The sequence below is a fragment of the Achroia grisella genome, unplaced genomic scaffold, assembly GCF_030625045.1.
Source record: "Achroia grisella isolate CSIRO2021 unplaced genomic scaffold, CSIRO_AGI_Agris_v1 utg204, whole genome shotgun sequence".
Taxonomy (NCBI): Eukaryota; Metazoa; Arthropoda; class Insecta; order Lepidoptera; family Pyralidae; genus Achroia; species Achroia grisella.
Window position 1 is genome coordinate 4,200,096 of NW_026712703.1, and position 22,995 is coordinate 4,223,090.

At 31.4% G+C, this 22,995-nt stretch overlaps 4 protein-coding genes across 6 annotated transcripts; 2 read left to right on the forward strand and 2 right to left on the reverse strand.

The window, feature by feature from the left end:
* Window positions 1–1,844: 1,844 nt before the first annotated feature.
* Window positions 1,845–7,624, forward strand: LOC131842085 (serine protease inhibitor 28Dc-like). The gene is made up of 9 exons (XM_059190577.1): window positions 1,845–2,095; window positions 2,474–2,560; window positions 3,578–3,714; window positions 3,940–4,017; window positions 4,522–4,741; window positions 5,473–5,613; window positions 5,709–5,797; window positions 6,185–6,619; window positions 7,412–7,624. Exons 2-9 carry the CDS (start codon window positions 2,484–2,486, stop codon window positions 7,561–7,563), a joined length of 1,329 nt encoding a protein of 442 aa, XP_059046560.1. The 5' UTR covers window positions 1,845–2,095; window positions 2,474–2,483; the 3' UTR covers window positions 7,564–7,624.
* A 1,378-nt stretch (window positions 7,625–9,002) lies between these two features.
* LOC131842088 (male-enhanced antigen 1) lies at window positions 9,003–11,037 on the reverse strand. The gene is made up of 4 exons (XM_059190583.1): window positions 10,682–11,037; window positions 10,123–10,260; window positions 9,113–9,253; window positions 9,003–9,082 (listed from the first exon to the last, which is right to left on the reverse strand). The coding sequence occupies exons 1-3, from the start codon at window positions 10,874–10,876 to the stop codon at window positions 9,125–9,127; spliced, it is 462 nt and encodes a 153-aa protein (XP_059046566.1). The 5' UTR covers window positions 10,877–11,037; the 3' UTR covers window positions 9,003–9,082; window positions 9,113–9,124.
* Window positions 11,038–11,117: 80 nt separating this feature from the next.
* LOC131842087 (protein-L-isoaspartate(D-aspartate) O-methyltransferase) lies at window positions 11,118–14,428 on the forward strand. The gene is made up of 7 exons (XM_059190581.1): window positions 11,118–11,351; window positions 11,699–11,835; window positions 11,997–12,222; window positions 12,315–12,400; window positions 12,975–13,052; window positions 13,839–13,926; window positions 14,312–14,428. Exons 1-7 carry the CDS (start codon window positions 11,297–11,299, stop codon window positions 14,323–14,325), a joined length of 684 nt encoding a protein of 227 aa, XP_059046564.1. The 5' UTR covers window positions 11,118–11,296; the 3' UTR covers window positions 14,326–14,428.
* Window positions 14,373–22,984, reverse strand: LOC131842086 (DNA repair endonuclease XPF). 3 transcript variants are annotated; one of them, XM_059190578.1, is made up of 16 exons: window positions 22,940–22,984; window positions 22,528–22,666; window positions 22,291–22,443; window positions 21,308–21,488; window positions 20,559–20,671; window positions 20,305–20,470; window positions 19,928–20,064; window positions 19,680–19,834; window positions 17,697–18,172; window positions 16,976–17,287; window positions 16,794–16,890; window positions 16,587–16,702; window positions 16,076–16,249; window positions 15,843–15,983; window positions 15,163–15,357; window positions 14,373–14,624 (listed from the first exon to the last, which is right to left on the reverse strand). In XM_059190578.1, the coding sequence occupies exons 2-16, from the start codon at window positions 22,662–22,664 to the stop codon at window positions 14,466–14,468; spliced, it is 2,712 nt and encodes a 903-aa protein (XP_059046561.1). In that variant the 5' UTR covers window positions 22,665–22,666; window positions 22,940–22,984; the 3' UTR covers window positions 14,373–14,465. The 3 variants fall into 3 exon arrangements, with proteins under 3 accessions (XP_059046561.1, XP_059046562.1, XP_059046563.1); XM_059190579.1 differs by lacking the exon at window positions 22,940–22,984 and adding an exon at window positions 22,806–22,822; XM_059190580.1 differs by lacking the exons at window positions 14,373–14,624; window positions 22,940–22,984 and having other exon boundaries at window positions 15,238–15,371; window positions 22,528–22,789.
* Between the last annotated feature and the right edge of the window lie 11 nt (window positions 22,985–22,995).

The following is a 22,995-nucleotide window of genomic DNA, read 5'->3' on the forward strand; positions in this document are numbered from 1 at the left end:
GCAGGTTTAAAATAAATTCTCGAAAATTGCTAAATTTTACGTACCATAGAGACGATATATGTATCACATGACCTTCAACCTTCGATTAAGTAAGGATTGCAATTGCTTTACCTAAACAATTCATTCTATGATTCTTTTTTTTTTTTTAATTGTGCGTATATTTGTCCTTAATTAATATTTTTCTGTATAACCCAGGTTACTTATATATGTAATATTAACTTATCTGTGCTTACACTTATACCAAATTGTGTTATTCGAGAAATGAAATTAAAGAGAGATTAATTAATAAATGATGAAAGAGAAATTAATTAAAGCAGTGTATTAAATTCTTTATTACAGGCAGGCTGTTACAAAAGTTGAGTCTAAAACTATAGGTTGGCGGTTATTTGCCTCATAACTTTAGGTTTCAACACCGAATAATTATTAAGCATTAAAAAGTACCACTGCTTCACCTATTTCCAAAAAGCCGCCGCCAAGTCAGCTTGACATGATTCTATTGAATAGAGTAAAAGTAGGGGGTAAGGGCACAATAATATAACGTTAGTCATCCGGAAATAGTAACACAATATTATGCTTGTAGTATCACGTGCGTAATATACTGATTTCATGTCCGTATTGCTGTTCATGTATGTAGGTACCAATTACCACTTACCATCAAGTACCCCGTTAAATGTATAGGTAATATATATATATAGAAATTACATTAAATTAAACTTTTTTTCATTGATTTAGACCTGAATGGCATTTTTACTCTATAGGCATATAAACAATATTAAAGAAAAAAATACAACCGGGAAGAATGGAAATGAAACTCGTTTTAATAAATACCTAGATTTTTTACAAATACAATAAATTGAAGTGGTTTCTGGCCTAGTAGTTTACCACTTACCACATTTCTTACATAACAAATGCTGTGTCTTTGGATATAACCGACACTAAATTTTTTTATTTTTGAATCAGCCTCCGGAAATGCCGATAACAAACCAATACTCGCGGAATGTGTTACGACGTGTACGATGAATCGCCGATAATAACCTCTCTATTTTAATACCTATATACAATTACAAATTAAGAAAACAATAGTTAAGTTACTATACATTACGATTAATTATTACTGAACTGTAATACAAATTACTATTGATTTTCGTATGCTAATAGCAACAATTTACAGAAATACGTATTGCTATGAAATGAGGACAGTATTTTTTAATAATGATAATGGTGATCATAGTGCTCCTGGCTGTGCTAACGGTTCACGATGGCAATAAAGGAGTTTAAGATGAACATGAGATCAGGTCAGTTTACCCATCGTGATAAATTCACCAGGAATTTGTAATGATGATTTCCGGAGGGAACCGCATGGAGGTCAAACTGATATGGTACATTGCTAGGAATGGTGTCATCAGGCTATATTACCAATATTACTAACAATCCCCTTTACTCCCCCTTACTGGGGACATTATTACCTTTCTATAATTACTTATAGTGTTGGTGGCAGTTTGGGTCGTATTGAGTTGTTATAGTAAATACCATCATTACCACAATAATCTTTTGAAATATGTCTTACCCTCATGAACTGCTTATAATAATAGTAACGGTTCTAATGACCACAATAAGCCTCTTTAATTACGTAATTTCGCATTTTCCTGCAGAGACAAAAGAAACTTATATGTTCCGTTATAAATAGGCATATCATACAAAGCGGGTGTTTCAGTTTTGTTATTTCCCAAGGTTAGGTTATGGCCATACTGATTTATTCATTCCATGGCCGAAGAGGACATGCTGTGCTTGTGTAGATCGATTATACCACAGACACATTGTATATAAAGTATAATATCTATATACAAAATATAATACATATTTGACCGTGTAGTGTAGTGAAGTGTGATTTTGATTCAGTACTTCGTCTCAGTGATACAATCGACAACCCGTCTCACTCATGTCTGTCAGTTGATCTCAAAGTGTTCTAAGAGAAACATTCTGTTTTGTTGTACTAAAGTTACGCATTTTAAAACTCTTGTTTAATTTTACTACAAAGAAGATAATATCGTCCTAAGAGATTGTGTTTAATATAGTCTCTGTCTTAGGAATTCAGGTATAAAAGCTTTCATTTAATACTAGCTATTTAAATCTGCGAAAATAAAAACAATTGCTCATTTCAAAATACGGTTCTATATGTATTTACCTGCTCATGAATTTACGCTTACGCGGTAATATTTTCGCCACGGAACTAACATAAGACAAAAACTAATGATTATTTTTATTCCTTTTTTACCTTCGTTTTGTTCCATACTATTTTTATTACAAATATTGGTTCTCTTTAGGTTTCAACTTGTTTCTTCGACCCTTTTTGGTCACAAAACTATAGATACCTATTCCGAATTTAAGCCGTGAAAGTGTAACAAACAAACTCACTTTCGAATTGATAATACAATTGTATATCAGTAATCTATGAATACACTCGGAATTTCAGACAAACAGCCATGGACTGGAAATGTGTTGGAGTTATACTTATGATAGGGTGCCCTTTATTTGGTCAAGAAACAAGTGACGACTTCCGGTAACTACTTTTTCAATATACTTTTTTTTATTTTGAATTTTTAAGTACTTGTACTTGTACAGAGATAGAACAAAATATAGAAACGCGTCATGAACTGTTAATGCATTTTATATCAATAATGCAACTAATTCAAAAAGGTTCTCAATTCATAGTATTATTTCGTATTATTATATATTTATTAGTTGGTATACTCTGTCATGGGGGTCTCCACTGCAATTCGGACCGGAGACGCGAGAACGCAGTAGCAGTTTTCTAAGAATAAGCGGTTTTTTCTTGACTTTGAATCAGTTTTTATTACAGGTACTTATTTTAAACGAAAGGGTTTTCCGAGTTACTTCTTATCGGTTAATTTTGAAGTCGTTTCTTTCTTTAGTAGTAGTCTTATCACTTGTGGTGGATGTGTGTAACTAATCCGAATACATACATTTACGATACAGTTTACAATTATGTATTATTAACGAATTTTACGCATTAGGTATATTATCGAATATAAAGACAATTAAAACTAATCTATACCTACTTAATCTGTATTTACATCACATCACTATAATTCTAGATAGAGTAGCTAGATGAGTAGATAGCATTGTTAATTGTGGATGTTGTGGGATGAGTGTAAATTCGCGTGTACCCACCGTATTTTATTTTGTAAAGGGTGATAATACAATGGTGCACACTCGTATGTTAATACGCTGATAAGCCACCACTAACGGATGATAGGATGAACATAATATTAGGTCAGTTAGCCATAACATTCGTATCTAGGGGACCATGTGAATCTCGACCGAACATCTAGTAATGTAGACACTAATTCCACATCTCCCCGCGTACCGTAATAATTTAGTTTGTAATTAGTGTTCGCAATTACCAGAGTTGAAGAAAATCGATCAAATCAATCTTTTGACTGTTAAGAGATCTAAAACAAACTTACTCGACCGTATCTCTCTATGATACATTAAATAGCAGAGATTTAGTCACTCATTAAATTAGACACATGATATTTTTTTTTATGTTTACAAGAACAACAACAATGGAATCAATTCAAGATGATTCACTTGCACAATCTTTAAATAGTTTTGGATACAAATTAATGATTGAGATTATGAAGAAAAACGAGTATAATTTGAATATAGCTATATCACCAACGAGTATCGCAAGTAAGTTAACTTACCTACATATATACTTAACTTAGTTATACATATACTTAATGCTTCTGAAATTTTACATTAGGTAGGTACCTACTTGTCGAATGGATTATATACCAATAATAAAATAATTATGAGTATAATATTCATAAAGACTAATAAATACAAATTAGTTATTTGTATGTATTTTTCTTTATTAAAATATTTACCGAATAAATAAGAATGAATTTTTGACAGGCGTCTTGGCAATGACTCTTCTCGGTAGCGTTGGTAAAACTTACGATGAAATGGCAGACATTTTAGGATTTTCACGTGGTGAGTATTTTGAGTAATTCTATATGCTGTATAATACTAGAAATAATAATATTGTTAGCCTACACATAATTAGGTACTTTTCGAATTTTTACCTGTCTGTATGTTTGAAAGGTTACGAGAAAATGGTTGAAAAAAAATAGAATTAAGTAATTACGTACTTAATTATATTTTTTACTATTAACCAAGTCTTAACATAAATATAACCAATAAGTATATTATAAGAACTGGTCAAGTCAATCAGGAGACGTGTTTAATTCTACCCCTCGTTCATGTGAAATTATGAGCTTTGTTATTTAGATCTAAAAGTTAATATTAATTAATAAATTTACACCAGCCCATATTTTTGGGTGTAGAAATATGAAATGGTGTACATACATCAGGTTAGCATAAACTAAGTATTCAGAAACGATTTTATGGATTTAAGAAATAACTGATTCTGTTCGGGCCCAGCTGTGTGGAACTGCTACACCAAATAATATGAGGAAATCAATCATTCTCATGTAGATATGTTAACAAATCGTAAGAACCATGAAGAATTCGGGGAACTTCTGCAAGCTCTCAGTACGAATACATCATCCAAGACGATGTATGCAAACGCGATATTTGTGGACAAAGATACACACCTGCGCGAAGTTTTCCGGAATTATTTGGAAATGGTGTACCATGGCGAGGCACTTGGTACAGAGTTCGGCGACGGAGTCAAGGCTAGACAGGTGATTAACGAGTGAGTAATTAACTGTTTGTGTATATTGTAGACCTCAGTGACAATGACATTTTTAGCTAATTATGTTATATTATGGCTGTTTAGCTCTTCTTTAATAAAACACTAGTTTTAAACTATAAAGTAACTTAACAAACACCTTGATAGGTACCTACGTACTTATTACCTGACTACTAAGAATGTTATTAAGTAGACATTCCTAGTAAGGACGCACAATAAATAAGTAGGTACCTACATTGAATATATGTTACACCTCCCTCGTTTTTATGAATACATTACAATCTATCTGTGTAGCTTAATATAAATTATGCTACCAAAGTCTTTTAATTATACATATAGTTATTGAGGATTAAGAAAAATTGATAGGGTAATGTTAGAATACAGAAACTGCTAGAAAATATGGGCCCGGAATTAGATTTGTTTGAGTTTCTACCCCTTTTTGGGTGCCTAATGGCAGAAGATCTCACTTTCTTTTTACTCCGCCTTCTACAGCGACATACCCTTTTAATAGAAGTACTTCACTACCTCTTACTTCCCATTATTTTCTGATACTTATTCGGCTAGTTCTCCAGGCTCGTCCCTTATTTTTGAGTAAGTGGCGCTTCTCTGCAACTGTAGAGCAATCCTATAGAAAGTGCTATGCGCGTGCTGGTCAACCAATACCCCCAGGTCATGCGGACAATAGGAGACGAAGCTAGTTATCACTGAAAATAACTGTTTGTTACAATTTTTAGATGGGTGAAAGAGCACACTAAAAATAAGATAGAAGATTTCCTACAACAACCACTTCCTGAATCAACGAAAGTGGTATTGCTCAGCGCTCTCTATTTTAGCGGACAATGGGAAAAACCTTTTCTACCAGAATATACTAAAAAGTAAGTAAATTTTAAGTACTACAAACATATATTGAGTAAGGTATATTTTTCGTATTTATAATAGGTATACTAAAAAAGAAAATTTACTGTTACAGATTACCTTTCAAAACGCCGACTAAGGAAGTTATGACTGATCTTATGGCCAACTTTGGAAACTTTCATTACATATTTTCTGTGGAAGATCGTAAGTTTCCGGCTTAACAGTCTGCCTACGCACGATACGATTTGGTAATTGATTAATCCAGTGTTAGGTCGGCTGTGTTAAAATCGTGTGTTTGTCATACATAAACTGTAGACCGACCGAAGGGCTCACATTCAATTTCTGACTTTATGTCCAATTTCTGACGGGTGTCGACGATGCCATTTGACTGGCGTATTTCCAAAGAAGACGGGATTTTAATGGAATGGCGTCGTCGGCACGTACCATCGAATCTGAACTTGATAATGTGAGCCTAATTTCTATTAGATACCAAACAGAATCGTGTGTAGAAATTTCAATTAGATTTTGTCTGACATTATCTCTGTACCTAATAACCTGTAATAAATTATTATCTATACATTTTCATTTTAGAACTACACATGGTAGCATTTCCTTACAACGATAGTGTGACCAAAATGTATGTTCTTAAACCACGGATACCAAGACGTCTGAATATATTTGATCTGTTAAATAAATTAGATTACCTAAAAATTGAAAGTCTAATAAATCGTATGACAAGCAAAACATGTGTGATAAGATTTCCTAAAATGGAACTTCGGAGCAATGTTAAACTAGAAGTCCCTTTGAAAGCTCTGGGTGTGAACACCATGTTTAACCCCAGTGAAGCAAACTTTGCACTAATGATAGACGGTAATAATATGATTAATCAGACAGAGACGGAATTGATTTCGAGGATAAATACAGGAGATTTGGAAGCAAGAGGATTAAATGAGCTAATAAATGAGCTGGTTAATCCTGCAGTGCATGTTGACTCTGTGATACATGAAGTGAAGATGACTGTCAATGGTGAGTTATGAAATTATTTTAATACCTTTATCTTTCTCTTGTTTTTCTATCACCATACGAGGTGGTCTGTAAAACGCCTGCATCCTGCGTGAGAATCTCACTCTAGTCTATATCAGCCGTCTCCGCTTTGTAAGCTGAGTTTCGGTTTCAGAGTGAACAAAGGAGTGACAAGGGACAAGTTAGGTGGCGTGTTATCGTAGTCCTCTGGAACAGCAATGCATGAGTGGTATCACGGGTATCACGTAGGTAATAACGTAAAAATGTTATAGATGTCACACAACGAAAACAACCATTGCAAAAGTGGGTCATTTGTGGCTATTCAACATGGTTATGACAAAATAGCAATTATGACCATGAAATCGTTTTCGACGCAATAAAATCTCATTATATACAATTCTATTATTATTATGCCTACATTTGTAATATTTCTGTAAATACTCGGCACCCTCCATTTGTTTAAGCCTCCACATAACTTAGATTTAACTCCAGTGCAAAGTCAGTCCAGTCAGTCAGACTGCACGTTAATGTAGGTACGCGTTACTAATAATACTACATGTATTATTAGTAACGCGTACCTGTCAAATATACCTAATAATCTAGTTCAATTATTACTTCTGTACGAGAAACAAATAAATTAAGTAGACACCTCATCACTTCATATATGACGATACAGTGGTGAGGTGATAACCATACACTATATTCTAAAATATTTACCTCAAATTATTCTATAAAGCGCTAAGTAGAACTAGGTGCTCAGGGTTGTCATATCATAATACATATTTTATTTTCTAGAATTTGGCACCGAAGTAGTGGCTGCAACCAGCGCAGTGACGACACGATCTGCAGAAATGTTCTATGCGGACTCACCGTTTTATGTGTTTATTAGAAATGAAAAGACTAAACTTATTACATTGAGTGCAATAATATTTGATCCTAGTGTGTAAAATCACAAAATATAGAACATGTAATTACAATGGCTAGCTTGTAAGCAATAATTAATTGCATAAAAAAAAATACATTTGTATTCTTTGATAGCAGCGCAGTTACCATAATACACTTCGTGTTTATTTTCTTAATCATCAGACATTTGTTTAATTTATACAAAATTATTCCATATTATAAGATGGTAACAGGGTCACTGATAGATAATAGCAACAGGTAAATTCACCTAAGGTAATATGGTATCTACTTTCCGAGGTACACATTGTACAAAGTCGTATGTTTGCTTACTTACAAAGGTAGCTTGCGTAACATATTTTTGTATTGAAGCAGATTTTATGGTAAGCTGTGTTTCGGTTGTCATATACGGAACGGAACAGAGTACGGAAGCTTACATTCATATGGCTATGTATGAGGAACGTATGAGGTGTATGCGTGTGAGTTTCCATTACAGAGGACACTGTTCTTGTACTTACTATCTGGTACGCTGTTACGATTATTTACCATTCAAGTTACACATAAAAATAACTTAGACGAATATAATTACGTCATTCTGATGTTGGTCTATTACCGTTATTCAACGTATTCCAAATTCTTATGATTTATATCATAAGAATAAATAAGAATAAATAAATGTATACACAATAAAAATATGTTGTTTCAAACTAATAAAACAGTCGATAAACCCGACGCGCCTTGACCTCGTTATCATGGTCAGATAATTCTCATAAATGTCAGTACAGTAAGGCTTTTTCAAACTTTCTGTGATTATATAAAATTCCTAATGTTCTAAACCTACTTAATAAAATAGCATTTTTTTGACAATATAAATAATATTTAGAAATATAAATAGTGCTGTGAAAGCGAAGAAAATTTTTATGTTACTAGGCATTGCTACTGCGTCAGCAGCAATGTGATTTTGTTTAATAATCTCAGTTGTGGGTCGTAGATTGTTTCGGAAACCCAGATTTTCATAGTAAGTCGATGTAATTACGAGTATGAAACAAATTGGATTCAGCAATTACCGGTTTTACCGGAAGCATTAATCGGTATGTACATGTGTATATAGGTCTGTACGGTTATAAATTTCCTTCTAACTTTATAATTAGTTATCATAATATTATTTTGGACATTACGGTTGATGACGTAAAAATATATTGATATTGATTAATATATCGTTATACCTTTACATAGTATAAAACTAAGTCTCTCCCACTGTTTGTTCACTTAGATCTTTTAAACTACTCAACGGATTTTAATACAGTTTTCAGAAATATATAGGTATAGTGATTGAAGATGCAAATATAACACATGTACAGTCCCATGCGAAGCCAGGGCGGGCAGCTAGTTAGTAATCAAGAAAAACAATGTCTTTGCAAAGACACTTGTAAAAAAAATAATATGGTATAAAAATTATTAGGGAATAAATAATATTTAACAAACATTTATTAGAGATCTATTATAATTTTAGCATTATATACACATATTACATATATCTGTAATACAATTTCAATATGTTTGCTTAATGTTATACTTAAAAAATATTAGTCTTTAAATTTGATATTTTTATCTGTTACTTTTCAGTATTTCTATCCTATCATTTAGTGTTTGCTTCCATTGTTCTTCTGTTATACTTTTGGCCCAGTCAGGTATTGACGTCTGTGGCAATGCAAAATTTGCCATTGCAGACATTACCTGAAATTTTATTAGGAACATCAAATATTTAATTTTATTTATTTCACAACACCATATATTTTAGTATATACATATGGATCGGTCAAAATGGAACAATCATACCGGTGAGAAAGTGGGGTGTTCTGTATCTATACAAGAGATGAAGTCTCTTGTTTATATGGTTTTTGTATTCAGTAATATTATATTACATTTGCAGACAGGGGTGGATCAACCTAAAGGCTTCTTGGGCTGTAGCCCAGGATTCATGAATATAATCAGCCCTCAGCCCTTATTGAGAACAATACGTGATATATTTAAATAAATATTGAAATACCTATCATAAGGTTGGCAACACTGAGATCAATCAAATGTGCAATGTGCATGTCTATCGAACGTAACGGGGAATTCCCCATCCCTTGTTTTTGGTTCCTGTATATTTTTTAATAGGGTAATATAATTAGGTTAGCCACTAAGTAGATCCTCACAATTAGGTTACACATGATCCGCCCCTGTTTACAGAACATTATTAAACTAGGTGCATTATATGTAGCAATTCCTATTATGATATAAAGTATGTTATAATTTAACAAACTATAAAGAGTCTTATTATAGTAAATTGTCTACATTTATTTGACTTTCAGAAGCTTCAGAAGCTTTTAAATGAATGAAGTTAAGAATCTTGAGCGGATTCTTAACTTCATTCATTTAAAAGCTATGGAGTATGGTAGACCAATAATAGTAGTAGTGTATAGTAATCTAGATCATAAATATATGTCTTATAGCAACAAAAAATAGTATCTCAAAGGATAATGGAAAAATAAAATTTTTGTACAATAATTGTAGTTTTTGTATGTCCATTAATTATGAAAATAGTTAAAGTAGTTAAATACCTGTTGGGCACGTTCTGTATCCATCTGTATAGAATCAGCTGGATGTGGTGTATTCCACACCTCTCTGGTAATTGCTGTGTCCATACTTTCTATTGGAGGAATATTGCTATTATTTACTACCTGTGTCTCTTCATTATTCTGCAAAAACAATTCAATTCTTTCAATATTTTAATACTAATAATACTCTTCAAATCCTGGCATGATATAGCCTCATTTATAAACATGTAGGTACCTGTGTCTAACAATTGCATACATTATAATGTTTGTTACTAATAATTGCATAAATCCTTTGGAGTAAATTTGGCATGTAAATAGATACAACTTAGATTAGTTTACTTTTTTACTTACCACCGAATTCGTAATTACGTTTAAAAGTTTATTCCTTTTAACACCATGAAGACTAGATTAAGTAGGGTGGGTTCTACATAATGGTACCTTACTGGAAGTGATAATAGTGGTGGAATAAAACCGAACTAAAAACAAATTCAGGTCATTTGAAACTGATAATTTCAACATTAAAGTGTTAAATCAATTTCTAGCAAAATGGATGAATTATTACCTCTGTTTCTTCGTCGCTATCGTGGTCTGAATGCACTGTTTCAGGCCCTTGGGGTAAAGGTTCGTACCCAAAATATTCGTTTTGTTCCTCGTCGCTGTCCTCTGTATGATTTGTAACCATCATCAAGTCTTGTCTACGAGGTGGAGTTAGATCGTGCGGATTGTTGTCTGGGGGGTCTGGGCCGTCGCAAACCATCCTAACTATTAATGTTACAATGACAATAGGTAACTAGTACACAATAAAACTACTAGAAGAATTAAGAAAAATACTTCATAAATTTTACAATTGGCAAAACAATAGAATAAAATTATACAAACAGTACATAAACAAGGAAAATTTCAAATATGATCACTCTATATGTCCATGGTGTGGACTGTGCTCTGTCTGACTGACATATCTCATATTGGCATTTGAAGACGTGAGTTTAAGTCAGTGGAGAGGTGACAAGTAGTGACAATGGATATTAGAAAGTAAAAATTTTTTAAAAATGTCAATTTAATTTTTTTGAAAACAGGGACAACACAAAATTAAAATGAAAATTGATTAAAATTTCCATGCCATTAATTTTATATTAGAGCTACCTTTTGTGCCCAATAATTATTCCATCCATTCAATATGGCTTGGAGAAGTCATGGGGCAAATAATGCAGATATGATTTGGAATCTTCGAGGTATGATTCTGGATCTTGCAAATCGTATAGATATAGAATAATTTTATTTTTATGAATTGTAATGAAAAATAAATAACATTAATAACAAAATATAAATATTCAGTTTTGAGTTATTCTTAATATATTTTTTTGTTAACTGAATAGGGTAATTCTGCTTACTACATTCTTGTTTAAAATCAAGGGTCTGAGGTACTTATGAATTGCATGTGATAATCATTTTCATCTATAACATTTTATATAGCTTATAAACTATTATCACAATAAACATTAGTGAATCTAATTGTAATTAATATTGATATTATCTTTGATTTATGATATTATATGTTCTTATATGCTTATAATTGCAGCAAATGGCATTATAAAATCAGATGCCGTATCTAATGCAATGACAGCAGTTGATCGCAAAAATTACTGTCCATATGCTCCATACCATGATTCACCTCAATCTATTGGATACTCTGCTACTATTAGTGCACCTCATATGGTTAGTGTGGGAATAACATGTTCATCTATATCAAATAATTTCAATATAATAATAGCCAAACTTGTTAATAATTAATGTCTTTATTGCATAATTGTTGTATGGGTCAAATCATTAATGCTACTATTTTAATGTTTCAATATTAAATGTTATAATTTTTTCAGCATGCTCATGCATTAGAGAAATTAAAGGATCAATTGGTTCCTGGTGAAAAAGCGTTAGATGTAGGATCAGGGAGTGGCTACCTGACAGCATGTATGGCTTTTATGCTGGGAGAAACAGGACGAGTGGTGGGCATTGAACACATACCAGAACTTGTTAATTTAGCAACAAAAAATATTAAAAATGATAATTCACACCTGCTTACCTCAGAAAGAGTAAAATTAATTGGTAATTTAACCACTAAACATTAAGTTTGTTTTACTAGAACCATATAAAACATTGTTCTTAGATGTTTTTATAAATAACTTTTGTTATTTTAGTTGGTGATGGAAGACAAGGCTATCCATCTGAAGCACCTTTCAATGCAATTCATGTTGGAGCTGCTGCTCCCAACTTACCTCAAATGGTAAGTTGTAGGAGACAGTTTTTGTATTTATATATATATATATAATAAAAAAGAATATAAATAATCTATACTGGGTAGCTATATAAAGAAAAAAATTAATGGCTTTGTCTGTTGGATCAAATGATATTATATTTTATTTTTAATATAAAAACAAAAATCCCAAAATAAATTTAGATTAAAATGTATATATATAAATAATACTCAGTTTCATATAAAAACCCCTTTCATTTGATTATCGAACTAAATTTTGAGTCTCCATGTTATACAAGCAGATAAAAGATTTATTAAGCCCAAGAATGGCAAGTTCCACTACTTTATTCATTTCATGTAAGGAGCATTAATCATTTCAGATAAATATAGCACTGGCAAATCAAGTGACTATCATGGTACTTGTTATGCTTGCTTATTCTTTTCAGTTTTATACCCTAAAATCATAGAAAAATAATACTAATATATAATATATTTTTTGTATTAGATGGTACTAAAAACATGATATCATGAAAGTGGTCCTTTCAGATTTAAGTTACAATTATTTTTGTTAGACAATTAATCAAAATGTGTTTTATTGGTGTAGTTAATAGAGCAGCTCAAACCAGGTGGACGCCTTATTGTGCCTGTTGGTCCTGAGGGTGGTGAACAGCATCTTACACAGGTAAATACATAATACTTCCCACCTTGTATGGGGCTATTCACAAATTACGTATTTGGAATTTCGAGTTTTTACCCCTCCCCCCATCCTTGTCACTTTTAGTTACTTTTGGTATGTGAGATTCCTCTCTAATGTGACGACACATATTTTGAAATACATACATAGTTAACCAGTAGATAAGTTGGATATATTTTCAAGTTTTATTTTGTATTTATAAAATAACATATAGTATTTTAACACTTAGAAATATTAGAATTAGAAATCCGACGTTACGGAATTTAGAGCCCTACCATCCTTTGTGACAGAATGGCACATTGTCTTGACCCCCTTAACATATGACATTTACTCCTAGGCTTTATTTGAAGGTCATAACATTTTAATTAAAGTGTAATATATTAGTTGTGAAATTATCATCATACACATCTTATAAAGGAGAAAGTTTATAAGGATGGAAGTTTTTACTGACGCAAAAACTACTGGACAAATTAAAATAAGATTTGATACACAGATAGATCATATTAACGTGTTCTGTACTATGGTATACAGGTAGTGTTGTTTGTTACTATAACCATATACAAAATAATTTATTTGGTACATACATTATTTTGTATATAGTAACCACTTTCACTACCACAGAGCTTGAATGGGCTTTGTGGTAGTGTAAGTGTGGTGGGTGGATACCCAGTAGGATGAGCTTTGTGGTACACAGATTATTCTTTTTTTATTATTCTTAAGTGACACTGCTGGATACAAGAAATGGTAATAACACGTCCTAAAATTTGTTCAAAGGTTGACAAAGCAGCCGATGGTACTACAACCGTGAAGAAATTAATGAGTGTAATCTATGTTCCTCTAACAGACAAAAAACACCAAATTCGTGAGTGACCTTGTTTGAACACTTCCATCTATATAATGTTCATACTCTCCATGACACTACTCATTGGTTGGTTATTGCGTACCTTTATGAAAAATACATTAATTACATGATGGCAAGTAATTATTTCTCATTATATTTAAGTAGAGTAATTGATTTGTATATTTATTATTATTTATTAATTCCTAGACTTCTAAGTAATAGGTTGTAAAATTGATTTGTAAATTTAATGCCATATTTTGGTCACAAGTAAATGTTTAATTGACTGATGAATTCTCATTATACATCTGCAAAGTATTTATAGTTTATGAAAATAATGTATTAAGACTACATATACTTTAATGGTTACCTTAATTTATTAATGAAATGGATCTTTCAATTATTTTAGGTCCTTGGCGTTAGTTTGCATTGTTCAGCATGTTCTCAGATGATTTAAATAAAGTCACAAGTATTGTAATAAATAATATATTATAGTGATTGACCACTGAATTTCATATTTGTAATCTCCTACTGTATAAATAAATTAAGTTTGGAAATTGTACCTATGTCTTTTTATTGTAAAAAATATTCTTCCCCCCAAATTTCTTCCTTCCAAATGGTTTTTCTTCTTTATTTACATCAGCTGGGGTAGTTTTAACATGTAATATAGAATATAAAGTTTCTGCCTCATTTTTGTTTTCAATTATTTTTTCTAGCTCATCCTATAAAAAAGTTCAATTTTAAGTAAACTATATTTAAATACATTATACTCGGCAAATAACAAGTCGACCGTTTACATTAGTGCAGGTTTATAAATGTAATATCAGCTTTTAGTACATATAACTATCTATTCTAATCATTTAATTATTAGTTTTATTCAATGTTATCTATACTCTATACATATAAATAAAATTGTAGTGTCTGTTTGTAATATTGAAATAACCGTTTTTTTACTACATCCATATGAATATACATATAAGCGATACATATACCAAAATAATATTTTTTGTCTGCGTGTTTGTCGCTCTGTTTATTCCGGTAATCGATAATCGATAATCTCTGAAATGGCTGGACCAATTTTGACGGGACTTTTTTAGCAGGTAGTTGATGTAATAAAGAGTAATATAGACTACTTTTATTTTAGAAAAATAAAGTAAAATTCCACACGGACGAAATCGCGGGAACAGCTAGTTATTAAATAGCAAATTAGCAGTTTATTTCTATATGCGTTAGTTATTTTTTATCATCGTGGATACTTACTTGGTTTAACGTTATTAAATGGTCTAGTGATAATCCTTTATTCATTATTCTTGATATATTTTTCGATGTGACCCCCGGTAATTTTTGTACAAAGTCATGAACCACTATATTATATCGCTCGTAGTTCATATCGTCTGCCGTATTATCACCACTGAGTGCTAAGGCATCTGCACTATTAGGATTATTTCTGCCTTGCTGTAATGATTTAACTGTTCTTTTATTTAATAAAAATGTTACCAATATAGAAAACTTTATTTTATGTGACTTGACTTGAAAGTCAATAAAGCTGACGGCACACCTACGGTAATTTTTCTGATACATCTCGACAATCAACGTCGGAATGGAACGGAAACAACGGAAGTCGCGTTGTTTCTTATATGTAGCTAAAGAGGTAAATTGAGTAGCTTAAGTGTACATATAAATGCCATACTTGGAAAATGAAAAAAAATATAAACAATTCCCAAGTACGGCTTCCTAATACGTACTAATTCTTAAGTTTATACTTTTTCATTTATGTATATTGTTAACAATCCCTAGTTTCAGTTAGTGTAGTAATCTGCCTAGAGGCTTACAACACGGTTTATCCGGGAGTTTTTACTCCTTTACATAATTGCTTAAAATAATAAAGATTTATGTATAAATAAATGAAGATTAATAAAGGTCTATGGATAGGAAGTTACCTTGAGTTCCAAAAACAGTTCAGCTGTGGCATATGGACTTGGTGACCATACTAGTTTCAATCTTGGAAAATGTATTGTGAGAAGCTGTAGTTTTTGTTGGATATCAGCTCCTGAGAGATCACTTGAGACTACAAAATGGCCCTAAATAAACATACAAATGAATATTAAATGTTAAGTAAAATGTAAACGAGAAAGAAAAGTAACATTTCTGCAATACGCTTTATTATACTAACTTGTAGGTTAAAAGGTTTATTCTGATCAAATTCTATGAGTAGTATCGGTCTACTATAATTTCGACACATCTGTGTGCATTGTGTGTACAGGCGTCCAGAATTTAGAGACCCAATTAAATCTGATATAGACTTTCTTTCGACACAAATATCCGGTGTGAGAATATAGTCACCAATCTGAAAAGATACGATAGATAGATAATGATGGGCACTAATGCTAAAAACCAAATTCATGGTTAATTTACCACGATGGGCTAAATGATCTGAGCTCATACTCATCTCATCGTCCTCCAGTAAACCTTTAATGTAGGCGGGTGGACGCCTACGCTAACGGGGTTCTATTATCATCCACATGAAAAATCAATACTAAAACCACGCAATGGTATTTCTTTTAGGTTTTCAGAAGGTATATGGGTTTTGCATAATATAATTTAGAAAACATTAATTCAAAATATAAAAGATGAATAACTCACAAATCAGGCTTTATAAAATTGTTTTTAATACAGTAACATACCACAATAGTGACAGGTTCTATGTTGATTCCTTTTTTATGAAGTAATGCTGGTAGATCCGAACGGAACTCCCTCATATCAACGATTACTAGAGGTTTTTCTTTCACAACTTGGCCACCTATATAGATTTTAAAATATTTTTTACTAAAATAAGTGATACGAGTTTTTATATGTTTTTTCGTAAGACTTTATTGTTTTTTCGTATTTACCTGCTTTTCTAGTATCTACAGTATCATTTTCATCTTCTACATTCAGATTAAAAAATTCTTCGGTCTTTCCGTCTTGATATGATGGCACCACCATTATCTAAAAGTATGTAATTATATTTACTTTAGTTTCATTATAGTATTAAATGTAGACGTAATTTATTGCCGTAATATGAATAACTTACACTTTTGGTTTCGATCAACAATTCGAATGCCTGTTTTTCTCTTCTCAACGAAGTAAGATAAGCTTGTTCTTCCACAGTTTTGTCATAAACTATGAAATAAACTTTACTAACCAATTCATCAGATCTTTTTCTAGATTCAAACAATTCGATTTGCCTTACAGCAGCCACATCATTGTGATATAATATTATGTAGTCGGGCCGTAAGGTTTCTAGTGTCTGCTCCAATGAAAAAGCATTACCATTTTCTTTGAAAGTTTGGATGCATATAATTGGTTTTTCAGTTTCTAATTGAGTTATGTCTAAATTATCAATCTGAAAATAATTCATTTCTTATAATCAAATGTAACTTACAAGTTAAAGTTACTATATGGAAGAATTTTCGCCTTACAGAAAACACATAATAATGCTGGTAACACACATAAATCATCATCAGCATTGCCTTGCCTTGATCCCGTTATTTGAGGTAGGTGAATGATATCTCTTTCAACTGATTACTATCAGCGGTTATATCTGAGCTTACTCTTCCATTATGCATATCATCTTTCACAATTCATCTACCTTATTTAAAATATATAATTATCATACGCAAAAAATATGCATATGGAATATACGTATAATAATAAATAAAATACCTGTAAACAATATCTCTTATTATATAACTTATTTATCACTGCAAAAAGAACTATAAGAATATGATAATAAAAAATACATACACACTTACTTGAGAAATAGGTTCAAATACAGTTTCATTAGATAAACATTTTGTCCCTTTCTTCTGAGAAGTGACTTGTGTAAGAGTTAAAACATAATTTGATTTTGATTCGTCTGCATCAAACTCTTCTTCACTCTCTTCCAATTCAGACTTCCTTACGTCATCTGTAACATTCTGCTTACTATTTGTTTTTATACTTTTTTCACCTTTATCTGTTTTGGCAGGTAATTTTTGTATTTTCTTATATTTGGCTGCAACTGTATTGATGGTTAAGTCTCTTCTAAAGGCCATATAAAATAAATACTTAGTGGGGTCCATAGTTAAATAGTGATTTAGTTGAGAGCATGTCCTATTGTCTTGACAGAGTATTAAAATTTTGGTATTATTGATGCTTCCACCTTCTTTCTTTTTTACCTCTTCTGGAATCTCTTCTAACAGCAAGTCACTAAGACACTTCCATTTTGGAGTAAATTCTGGATCAAATTCTAAAAGCAATGGTCACAGTTTTAAAGTTTATTAATATTTGATGAGATACTTTTAATGTAGCATACATACCTAACGTTATAGTTGTTTAAAATACTGCCTTTGGCCGTAGGCCGTGTTATGGCCGTGGTTTGATGCCCGAACAATTATTATCAAGAATATGTCTATTTGTATTTATTGGGTATTTATCTTCATACATATATTATTATGTATAATTAAATTTAAGAGATATTTATAAGGCATTCACTTCATGTAAGTACCTAATATACTTTTACTTTCTCAGAACGTGTTATTAGATATTACATCAAATCTCGTTTTTATCTTACTGCTTTTTAAGGCAATTAACAGACGTGGCGACGGCAAAACTTGTATATTTTAGTTATTTCCATAGCATTATGTCATATGGCATACTGCTATGGGGTAAAGCTGCCGATATAAATACTATATTTATTTTACAAAAGAGAGCCATACGGTCTATTTATGGTATGGGTTCTAGAGAGTCATTACGTCAATGCTTTAAACAATCAAATATCCTCACCGTTGCCTCACAGTACATTTATGAAAATATTATGTATACAAGGAAAAACTTAGATAGCTTCAAGAAACTTAAAGACTGTACAAGTAGAAACTTACGCAATAAAAATAAGCTAATTTTACCTAAATGCCGTCTACACAAAGTTAGTAATTCATTTTATGGTAATTGCGTAAGATTCTATAATAAACTGCCAGAGTCTACGCTAAATCTTACAGAGAGGCAATTCAAATCTTATATTAAACAAATGTTATGTAAAAAAGCCTATTATAAGATAGATGAATTTATAGATGATAGCAATATATAGCAAGAATAAGTTTATTTGCGGACAACGTTATAATTTTAATTTTCATACTGCTTTCTTGATATATGATAGCGTAGCGGCTTTTGTATTGATTGCCGCATGCATCCTTATGTAAAGTGCAAATACTGTAACTACTATATATATAGTAATTTTTGTAGCTGTGACGTGGTCGTGTGGAATGAGTAGTCATGCTCACTAAAATGTCCAGACATGTGGCGGCGTGGTGGGCCGGGTCAATGGGCTCCCTAAAATATGGTCGAGCGCAGTGATGGCTGGCTCATCCGTCATACTCGTGAACGAGTGCTGCTTGTAGGGACTGGTCTGCTCTTATCACTACGACTGATTTAATCTTATTGCATGATTATATTTGACCCAAAAAATTAGTGCTTGTTGGTAGTTTGTATTCACACGTTTCGACTTGTAAATGTAAACTTACAAGGATTATTTAAAAGAGCAACACACAAATTTATTTGCTCGTTCTTCTTGTGATGAGACAACTTTCCGAACGAGTGGTAGATAAAAAACAAATTGTTATGACTATTCAAAAGTGCTTAAATTAAGTTTATTTGAATAAATGATTTTCTATTCTATTCTATTCTATTTTAACTTAATAATTTATTTGTTATTATGAATAAACATATATTGCAAATTTTTATTTAAATAAAAATAATACCATTCTTATTATTGTACACTCTTGCTTTGGCTAGCCGAAACAATTGCTCTGCAGAATCTAGAAGAATCCACCCGGAATTCACTTTAGCATACTCAGGAGTCCTGTATTTGCTCACTAATGCATAAAATGACACTGAGTCATCATGAATCAGATTGCTAAAACCAAAAACATTATTATTGTTACTCACTGTTATATTTATTTACATCTTAGTCTCTACCTAAAGCCTAAAGAGAAAAAAAGAGTCATACATTATCATGCTTCTTAATACTTTAAGATCTTGAATGTATTCCTTTGTTCTTGTACTTAGCTGATGCCACACACAATCCAACTGCGATTGAAGTATTTTGTGAAACTTTTTTGTAATACAATTTTCTGTAGTAATTTCCTAGAAATATTTAATGTGTCAGTCAAAAAAAAATTAAAACTTATTTTGTTTTATTTATAAATATTTAAAATTAAAATAAATAAACACAAATTGTTATTTCTGGTATACATATATGAGATTTTATAATAAGTAGTTTGTAATAATAGTAGTAATAATAAAAATAATTTATTTTTCCTTGCAACCATTAATTAAATATAATGCTATTATTCCATTTAAAATATGCTGTGATATATAACCCACCTTCATGTCCAGTGTTCTATTGATGCATTTTAGTTGCTTTACAGTGTAGTTCATAATATCAAGGAGACATGTTTGTATGCTGCTCATATTGGTAGTTAGATTGACATGCAGTTCAACAACTTGTGCCTGTCTGCTCTTGAGGCATTTGATTATTGTGCCATGAAACCTTAAAATTAGTAATATTTATGTTTTATTTTGATTTATTATTTTAAAGAATGTAACACTAAAATAGTTACATACAATATTGTATTTACCTAGGCCATAAAAACAATTCAGTCACAAACAAAGCCCTCATAACTTTCTCTACTTGATGATACCCAAAAGTAAAGCTGATTGGAGAATTTGAAAATGCCTTGATAAAACCTGTCTGGAACAAGAAAGCACATTTATAAATTTATTCCACAAGCTTTCCAGATAACCGAATTGATATAGCATGCTTTTCCTTATTTTTTTACTAACATATTTCTCATAAGTTCCTGTATTTTTGTTAGGTACTTTCTTTGATCTGTCAGTATAAATCTAAGGATGATGTACAGTACTTTCATATTAGCTTATAATCAGTTTGTTTGTAATTATAATAGTATTATATATAAGTGTATTATATATTAACTATCATTCTCTTTCTGTCATATAAATATCTTATTACCATACAATAGTATGGAGAGAACTGTGTTTTATAAATATAATAATAATAAATAATTGTTTGAGAAACATACAACATCAACCATGAAACAAATTACAAACAAGTCTAAGTAAAATGTAGTTGTAACTGGTTTAGAGTTTCTAGATAGGATTATTACACAAAATTTCTAATTTTATAATAACACTTTAATTACAACATAATCCCATTATCTGATATGTATTATTTCTGAAGTCTCAAAAATTTGCTCTTGAACCTTCATATTTAATATATATTTATTATATATTAACTGTGGTTAAAGAGAGATAAGATAAATATTGTCAGACTTTGGGTAACTCACATAGATAAAAATTTGTTCTGTACCTTATTATTTTGTCTATATAATCTGAGAGCAAATGCTTCTTGGCATGATTCTAATACAGTATGAGCTCTCAGGACAATAATACCCGATACATGAGAGACGGGCACTCTGTTTTTTAATAAATCAACAACCAAAATTCTTGTCGACACAAAATGTACTCCACCCTCTAAGTAACTTTTTTCTCTGAAATATGCATTCTTAATATTAATGGAGAAATAGTTTTCAGGATGATATAACTTTACACTAAAATATATTTGAAAATTTTAAAATCATACTACAGTATGATTCATCATACCAATATAGTGATATTGGCAGGACAGGACTGAAATAAAATACAGCCACTTTCTGTTATTAATATAATTGTGAATGTTTATTAAGGTAGATCAGTGGTTCCCAATTAGTTTTTGGTGCATACCACTTCAAAAGACTTCAAACCATGCGTACCCCTTATTGTAGCAATCACACTAATATTTTAAATGCAAAAGTTTGTGAATGTGTGTGTATGTTTATTATTTCTTCAATATCTAAAAAGCCTGCAGGAACAAAACAAAGCGGGAACGGGTGGCGGGGGCAGCCAAATGTCGAGATACGGCAGGCATAGTGCTCTGTGGTTCGTTCTTTTACTATAATGATCATTATAAAATAATATTTTGGAAATTGTTCTTGTTTTTACTGATAGCTGCACATACCCCTTGATGCAACTTCACATATCCATGGGGGTACACATACCACTAATTGGGAAATACCGACATAGATGAATGGATGGTTTTTACACTTTAACACAACACTAGCATTTTGAACTAGTAGCTTGGAATAAAATTTGCTACAGACAGATGACTATAATTATCATAAAACAATCAGAAAGAAAGTGACCATAATTTATGTTCATAATTTTATAAGTCTATGGTGTCGCTTCAGAATACCATTACAGATCAGGAAAACCAACACTCAATCATAATGAATAACAATTGTTTCATAATTTTACCTTTCTGGTCCAAGATTAGGTAAGGGTGTGAGCCCAAATTTTTCCATAAAATGCTTTTCTTCATGTTCACTACTGTTTACTACAAGCACTAAATTTCCAGGGTCTTTATAAACCCACAATAGATTTGCTAATATATTATTATAGCTTATTCCCCTAAAAGCAAATTTATAAATATATTTATAAACATAATAGTGTAATATAATACATATGTTGCAACAGGAATAAAAAAAAACCCACTTAGCTAATATGAGGAGAGCATCCTTTTCAAATACATCAATAAAAATTTCCTTTTCAAAAGGTAGTAGAGGATACTTTATTACAACATTGGAAGGAAGATTTTCAACGTCGTTTTGATCCGTATTATTAGATTCCATTGCTGAAATTAAAAAGTATTACTGTTGTGATATTAATTGAAGGTAGAACAAATATTTTTGTTCCCATATAAAAAATAATATCAAACTTTTGAAATCACAAAGCAGTAAGACTTTAGACACTAATTACTAATACTACATTACATTAAATCTTACGAAACTGCTCTGTGCAGGTGAGTGAGTGATTGAACAATCTAAATCTGCCAAAAGAAGAAAAAAAAATCTAAATCTGTGTAACTAGTATATTCTTTGCTAGGCAGTATGGGCAATGCTCTCACCTGCCCAAATTGGACGAATTTTAAAACAACAACAACACCTAAATCTGTATACACAG